General features: G+C 52.5%; 4 protein-coding genes across 4 annotated transcripts; all 4 read left to right on the top strand.

The window, feature by feature from the left end:
* Positions 1 to 1,411: 1,411 nt before the first annotated feature.
* On the top strand, positions 1,412 to 2,583 carry SETTUDRAFT_98269 (uncharacterized protein; the record flags this gene model as incomplete). Its single annotated transcript, XM_008032954.1, has 2 exons — positions 1,412 to 1,581; positions 1,644 to 2,583. The coding sequence occupies 2 exons, from the start codon at positions 1,412 to 1,414 to the stop codon at positions 2,581 to 2,583; spliced, it is 1,110 nt and encodes a 369-aa protein (XP_008031145.1).
* Positions 2,584 to 3,068: 485 nt separating this feature from the next.
* Positions 3,069 to 4,525, top strand: SETTUDRAFT_166136 (uncharacterized protein). Its single transcript, XM_008032953.1, has 3 exons — positions 3,069 to 3,522; positions 3,582 to 4,040; positions 4,096 to 4,525. Exons 1-3 carry the CDS (start codon positions 3,373 to 3,375, stop codon positions 4,240 to 4,242), a joined length of 756 nt encoding a protein of 251 aa, XP_008031144.1. The 5' UTR covers positions 3,069 to 3,372; the 3' UTR covers positions 4,243 to 4,525.
* Positions 4,526 to 4,568: 43 nt separating this feature from the next.
* Positions 4,569 to 5,480, top strand: SETTUDRAFT_166135 (uncharacterized protein). The gene is made up of 2 exons (XM_008032952.1): positions 4,569 to 4,931; positions 4,999 to 5,480. The coding sequence occupies exons 1-2, from the start codon at positions 4,690 to 4,692 to the stop codon at positions 5,306 to 5,308; spliced, it is 552 nt and encodes a 183-aa protein (XP_008031143.1). The 5' UTR covers positions 4,569 to 4,689; the 3' UTR covers positions 5,309 to 5,480.
* A 627-nt stretch (positions 5,481 to 6,107) lies between these two features.
* Positions 6,108 to 6,938, top strand: SETTUDRAFT_61335 (uncharacterized protein; the record flags this gene model as incomplete). The annotated part of the gene is made up of 1 exon (XM_008032550.1): positions 6,108 to 6,938. A coding segment is annotated over one exon (831 nt), but the record flags the coding sequence as incomplete, so codon positions are not given.
* Positions 6,939 to 7,144: the final 206 nt, after the last annotated feature.

The following is a 7,144-nucleotide window of genomic DNA, read 5'->3' as shown; positions in this document are numbered from 1 at the left end:
AAGCATACCTACTCTGCTAGATTTCCCCTTGCTTACCCTAAGGCAATCCAAATCCCAAGAGGTACACTAAGGGAAATCTCTAGCGCCTTCTTCTCTCTCAAGCTAGGCCACGGATACTTTAACGCCTATCTAGAGAGAGTGAAAAAGAGAAACTCAAACCTCTGCGTTTGTGGGAGAGTACAGACACCAGATCACCTTCTCCTATACTGCTGGCACTACAACACAGAAAGGCAAGCGCTAAAAGCAACTCTTCGCGAGAACTACCTAACAATCCAACTACTCCTCCACACTAGCAAAGGCAGAGAGGCGACTTTAGCTTTCATTGCTAAAACTAGAGTAGGGACTAGAGGCTGGCATCTAGGCCAAGAACAAGATAACTAAAAATAAGCGAGAACAGAGAGACACTACCTAAAACTAATAATAACTAACAAACTTTCTTAAGTTACTTTCCTTGGCCCTAAAAGAGCTCGCTGGAAGACAGCCCTGCTGTCTAACATCTCTTCCTGTTTACTAAACTGCTCTTTAGCAACTGGAGTCCGCTTTAAGCGCAGCTAGAAGCGACTAAACCGCAGCACAATAGCAGTACTATACAGAGAACACTCTCACTTTAAACAAATTGTACCTAGAACGGCCTCTGGCCAAAGTCTTACATAGTCACTGACTGCAGATAGACTCTAATGGAATAATAATAATAATAATAATAATAGCTAGGTTACTAGCTTCTACTACTACCGCCACCGCTGCCGCTATACTACCTAGCTACTTACTCTGCTTACCTAGCTATCTACCTCATTTTTCAACTACTACTTACGTATAGCCTTACTTATAAAGGCCTTTTAATAAGCCTTTAAAATAAGTCTTTAAGTACTTATTTTAACTACTTCAACTACTTAGCTATTATATAATATCTTCATTCTTTATACTACTTACCTTTTTACTTAAATTTACTATTAAACTTAAATTGTAAAAAGTATAATAATCATTAAGAGCTTTATTATAGTTAGCTAATATAATTATCATACTACTCTAGCTATAGCTTTTTTAGTAAGTAGCTAAAAGCCTATTTTAGGCTAATTTTTAAGCTATATAGAATACTAAACATTAAGTAATATAGCTAGTTTTTAAGCCTTACTTTTTTTCCATTTTATAACTCTTATTTTAGCTATATAATACTACTAAATTTTTATTAATATATTAGCTATTTTTATATACGAGAACTTACTATAGAATAGCTATATTATAGTAAGTAATAGAAAAGACTACTAATATTTTAGCTGAGCCTACTAATGCAGACCCCTACTAAGTGGTAGGCTAGATAGCCGCTTAGTGGTAGGACGAATAACTTTTGCCCCCACATTACCTTTTTCGCGCGTCGCTGACGCTCGAGCGTGTTGCCGACCCGCTGCCCGACATGGAGGCGCGAGCTCACCCGTCGCCCCCGCCGGCGTCTTCTTCGGCGCCATTCGCTGCGGTGGATTCTGGCATCGATGCGGGCTCGTCGTCCGAGTTCGACCAGGAGAACAGCGGGAACCATGCGCTTGAGGCCCACGACGACACGAGCGAGGCGTCGACGGATGAAGGGTAAATACATGGCCGTCATGGACAAGGCGCTGCATGCGTGGCACGGCTGACAGGGTTCGCAGCTACGCAGATTCCGACGCATCGTCGTTCCTCTCGTCGATCCTATCCGAAGTGCGTCGCGGCGTGGAGATTGAAGGGCGCCTCTACCCCAGCTACGGCAAGCATGAATATGGCATGCCCATAGATGAAAAAGAGCTTGACCGCAACGACCTGCAGCACCACAAGTACACACTGCTCCTCCGCGACCGCCTCTTCGTCGCGCCCATTGCCGAGTCGAGATTCGACCATGGCAACTCGCGCGTGCTCGACCTGGGCACAGGCACGGGCATCTGGGCCATAGACATGGCGGACAAGTACCCCAAGACGGAGGTTCTAGGCGTAGATATTGCAGCGACGCAGCCGGCCTTTGTGCCGCCCAACTGCGTGTTTGAAATCGACGACGTGGAAGACGAGTGGCCCTATCGCCCTGCGCACTTTGACTTTATCCACGGCCGCGACCTCATGACTGCGATTCGCGACTGGCCGCGGCTGATGGCGCAGGCCTACACACACCTGAAGCCGGGCGGGTGGATCCAGCTTGCCAGCACGATACCCGGAGCGCTCTCGGACGACGACAGCATTCCCGAGAACAGCGGCTATCTGGAATCGGCACGCCTCTACTTTGAGATTGCCGAGAAGATGGGGGCGCCGCTCGATGCACCGCGCAGCTGGAGCGCGCAGATGAAGGAAGCAGGCTTCACCAATGTCGAGGACGAAATCTACAAATTGCCCATGGGCACGTGGCCACGGTCCAAGAGGCTGCGCACGGTGGGTAAGCTGGAGCAGATTATGATTCTAGACGGTGGCTTTGAAGCGTACATGCTGCGGGGGTATACACAGGTTCTGGGCGGCAAGGCAGAGGATTTGCAGATTATCCTTGCATTGGCAAAGAGGGAGGTAAGGGATCCGGCGATTCACACATATGTGCAGTTCCACATTACGTATGGGCAGAAGCCTGAGTGAGGAATACATGTGGGGTTATATGTTCAAGTGATGGAATGGGAGGTGTGATAGCTTGCAGGGACCCGCATTACAAGTCGTACATGTGCATTACTGTTACAGGTCGTACATGTGCATTACAAGGCGTACGTGAACATTACTAGTCGTACATGAGAATTACTTACTTTACATGAATATGCAAGGGAGCTTCTTTTTCCACGCCTCAGCATCTCAAGGCTTACCGGGGCATCCTTGCATCGCAGACCGGGGTATGCACAGACGCTGCGCTAGCTCCAGAAGGGACTAGCTCAACCATGTCTCCACCCCACCACCTCTCCCCGCGCTGACGGCAAGCTTCCATGGAGACTCTACACTGCGGCAATGAGATGAATAACCCATCTGATCCATCCAGCCATATCAACCACAGCATCCCCAGGTACGGTATCAAGCTCACTTCGACGCAGGACTGGTTCAATTGGGCCAGCCCCCAAGTCAGCCCCCGCTAACTGCAGCTCCGGCCGGCCTCAGGCAGTATTTCTATGCCATTATCAAGTCAAAATCAAGAGGAGCAATACATCAGTCTCGGAAACAATAGCACCAGAAGAGGCGCAAGCTTCCGAAACCCCCTCAGCCTCGGTCTCACGTTGGAGCTGCTCCGCCGCCAAGTACCACATTCGCGCTCAATTGAGGCAGTTTCACCAGCCTATACCCGATTGAGCCACGTCCATCCAGAGCACCTTGTTGTCGACGACCAGTCTGCCTGACAAAGGGACGTGCATTCTCAGTGTGCCGATTGCGTGAGAGGCAGACACAATGCGGGGCACGTTTCCGTTGACGCTGTCAAGTCTTCTTCTCTCCTTGTCCTCCCTTTCTCCAGTTCTTGCGTCCGAACAACAACCATTTGACTTTGGCGCCATGTCTGCTCCTCAGTACACGCTTCCCCCGCTACCCTATGCATACAATGTCAGTAGTGTCGTTGGCTTCCCAGTACCCCCGCAGGCGTCGTGCTCACTGCGTCACAGGCGTTGGAGCCGCACATTTCGGCCCAGATCATGGAGCTGCACCACAGCAAGCACCACCAGACATACATTACCAACCTGAACGGCCTACTCAAGACACAGGCGGAAGCCGTGTCCACGCTTGACATTACATCACAGGTGTCGATCCAGCAGGGCATCAAGTTCAACGCTGGCGGTCACATCAACCACTCCCTCTTCTGGCAGAACCTCGCTCCAGCCAGCTCCCCAGCAGCCAAGAGCTCTGCTGCGCCCGAGCTCCTCAAGCAGATCAAGGCCACGTGGGGCGACGAAGACAAGTTCAAGGAAGCCTTCAACGCGGCCCTTCTGGGCATCCAGGGCAGCGGCTGGGGCTGGCTCGTCAAGACCGAGGTTGGTAAGGAGCAGCGACTCTCGATTGTGACCACCAAGGACCAGGATCCCATTGTCGCCAAGGGCGAGACTCCCATCTTCGGCGTCGACATGGTATGCTAATGCAGTGCGCCCAATATTTCGGCCGTTGTTGACTGACCATGTGTAGTGGGAGCACGCGTACTACCTCCAGTACCAGAACGGCAAGGCGGCATACGTTCAAAACATCTGGAATGTCATCAACTGGAAGACGGCTGAGGAGCGATACCTTGGCTCTCGCGCCGATGCGTTTAGCGTCCTCAAGGCGTCCATGTAATGATGAAGTTGGATTAGGAGTAGGAGATTCTAGCAATTATCAACGATGAAGATGCGGCATGGAAGACGAGCTCCTGACTTGTTGAAATGTGACTTGGTGTTTGTGCATGATGTGTATGACGCGCCTTGGAGCACCGTGGTGGATGACGGCTCGGCCAAATGAGCATTCGGGTACTCCCGAAACTTGCTCAAAGACACTCATATACTCTCGGCTGATCAAACAGCAGACGCGCAAGCTTCGAATCTTGCCAATTACTGCAGTCGGATATTTATTTATCACTTGCTTTTTGCTCTGCTCTGATCAAAATCATCCTATATTTATCTTCATCTCCATCTCCGACACAGCTCATCGCGTTTAGCCGAAAAAAACATAACACCATCCCTACCACACCTCTCACCATCCGACTTCTCCTCTCTCGCTTACCGGACAGACTTGCACACACTCGGAATGTGCAACGGTACTTCTCAGCGCACAAGTCAAGGCGGTTCCATCGCTGTGCTACACGCACCTCGCCATTCTCACACGCCCCAAAGCCAACCATCACCAGCCGCAAAAGAAATGACACTCTTGTTCAGTAATCCACTGTCGAGAAAAGCGGGCACAAGCGTAGAAGTGCAGGGCTTTGAGGATACTGCACGTGAGAAGGATGAGGTAGGCAGGGGAAAGGAAAAGTGCTGGATCGTTATACAGTACGTCTTTGCTGTCTCTTGTCGAACACGTCCAATGTGACATGATGCTGACGCGGACACTTTCAAGTCGCGACGGGGACTTGTCCTCTAGTACATCTACTCGGGCACTCACATGCGCTTCTACGTCGCCCCAAGCGCATGCAAACGCAATGTACACGTTTCCTCTAGACGCAACAACGCTCCTGGCTGCAAAGGCGGAGAATGGGCCAAGGATAGTACAGTTGCCGCAGAAACTGCATTTGGGCGTCGGAAACGAAGGCATCGTGGGGAGGAGAGTGTCGTTTGTGACGTCTAGCTGCTCGTCCGAGTCTTTGGCCGAGATGAGTGGAGGAGTGGGAATGACGACGCTGGCCGAGGGGATTGTTGGGTGGAACTGATCGAGTTTCTTGCTGGCAGTCTGGTCATCCTGAGGCCATGTGAGGAGGGGGAAGAGAAAGGGGGGTTTGCATGATGCTATGGCGTTTTGGATGGGAATTTCAAGCGAGGGGCTATCTGGGGCGGGGTTTCCCATTTGCCATCATGTCCGGTATGCCTGGAGGGTTGGCATTAGGTGGATAAGTACTCGGGGCGGGGGATACATGTAGAGAGTGGCCGACTACTCACAGCACTTTCGGGAGACTGCTGTTACCCCCCAGCCATGCCAGGCCAAGGCGCTCACTGGCAGTGGTTGGGCGGCGGGATTGCATGTCGTCAGCTGATACTATGGCGCTGGCACTGCTGGCAACGATACATAGCGCCGTTGCAGCAGCTACTCCAAGAAGACGCATGCTGCTTGGTGGTGAGCAATTCCCCTGGCTGGTCTCCATTACTTTCTCCCTTTATATTGCACCACGCCACCCCACTCTTGACAGCCGTCTATCTCGACGCAGTGTTTCCGGCGCCCGCTCCCCGTGCTATCACGACATGATGCATACAGGCTCTTGGCACGGGCATGAATGGGGAAGGTGACAAAACAACACGTGACTTGTTCTAATATGCAGCTAAAGCTGCAACAATAGCAATAGTAACATTGTTATCGCCGCCGCGTAGCACCAATATGCAGGCCCCGCGTGTGCCAAGAGCGGGGGGGGGGATGACGTTGACTTGGCCCAAGGCTTGCGTGCGAACTGAATTACATTCACCGCGCACATGTACCAAAAGAACCCGAGACGAAAAGGAACCAATCAAGAATAAAGCATTCTCTACACGGGCGGCACCATAGCCGGCGGCTCCATCTACGGCGCCCTCGACGACACGCAATATGGGCAGCTCAGCCAGACGGGCGAGCAGATCATTGCGCGGAATCCCTACCTCCTGAACCACACGCAGCTCGCCGTCTCCAACTGGACCACGCGATCCGATGGCTCAACCGGAACCAACGACGCCCTCGCCATGAACATGACGCGCTTCGCCCACGACGCCCTGTGCTCCCCCGACAGCGATATCGCCGGCGCCGTCTACACGCACGGCACAAACTCGCTCGAGGAAACCGCCTTTCTCATGGACAGCCTCGTAAACTGCGGCAAGCCCGTCGTGGGCACCGGAAGCATGCGGCCTTTCACCCACCTTTCCTACGAAGGCGACGCCAACTTCTTCAATGCCGTAATGCTGGCCGCCTCGCCTGCGTCACGGGACCGCGGCGTCATGGTTGCCTTCAACGCGAGGATTATACCCGGGTACTGGGTGACGAAGCTGCATTCTACCAATCCCGATGCGTTTGGTGCGACGGCAGGTGGCGACTTGGGCATCTTCATCAACAGTCTGCCCGTCTTCTTCAACACGCCGAGCCAGCCGCTGTGGAAGCACTACTTTGACATGGCCGCTGTGTCGGCGTACAAGACGTTTCCGGCGCTGCCACACGTCGATATCTTGTATGCTGCCCGCGAGTTCTCGGGCAAACTCGTCCTGGATGCGCATGCGAACGGGGCCCATGGCGTTGTCATTGCGGGCACGGGAAACGGCGGGATTCCAAATGGGCAGGACGAAGTAGCTGAGGCGCTGGAACAGGGACTCCAGATTGTAGTCGGCACAAGAAGTCCGTTTGGGCCAGCGAGTCCCAATCCGAAGCCAAGCTATGCGACGGCAGGCACCGCACCAACTTCGAGTTTTCTGGAAACCGCTAGGAAAGCACGCTATCTAGGAGAACCGACCACGAGGAATCGACTAACAGCACTTTTAACACCTGCAGCTAAGGCGCTAGCGCGCAGTAGGGAGAAGAAGGAGGCCTTCCTTCG

The sequence above is a fragment of the Exserohilum turcica genome (assembly GCF_000359705.1).
Source record: "Exserohilum turcica Et28A unplaced genomic scaffold SETTUscaffold_8, whole genome shotgun sequence".
NCBI classification, from domain to species: domain Eukaryota; kingdom Fungi; phylum Ascomycota; class Dothideomycetes; order Pleosporales; family Pleosporaceae; genus Exserohilum; species Exserohilum turcicum.
The sequence above is the reverse complement of the archived record's forward strand: the minus strand, read 5'-3'. Positions and strand labels throughout refer to the sequence as shown.

Coding starts and splice junctions, on each gene's coding strand:
- SETTUDRAFT_166136 (XM_008032953.1), top strand. CDS start 3,373: ATGCGGGGCACGTTTCCGTTGACGCTGTCAAGTCTTCTTCTCTCCTTG. Junction 3,523..3,581: donor CGCTACCCTATGCATACAAT/GTCAGTAGTGTC, acceptor ACTGCGTCACAG/GCGTTGGAGCCGCACATTTC. Junction 4,041..4,095: donor CCATCTTCGGCGTCGACATG/GTATGCTAATGC, acceptor GACCATGTGTAG/TGGGAGCACGCGTACTACCT.
- SETTUDRAFT_166135 (XM_008032952.1), top strand. CDS start 4,690: ATGTGCAACGGTACTTCTCAGCGCACAAGTCAAGGCGGTTCCATCGCT. Junction 4,932..4,998: donor AAGTGCTGGATCGTTATACA/GTACGTCTTTGC, acceptor GACACTTTCAAG/TCGCGACGGGGACTTGTCCT.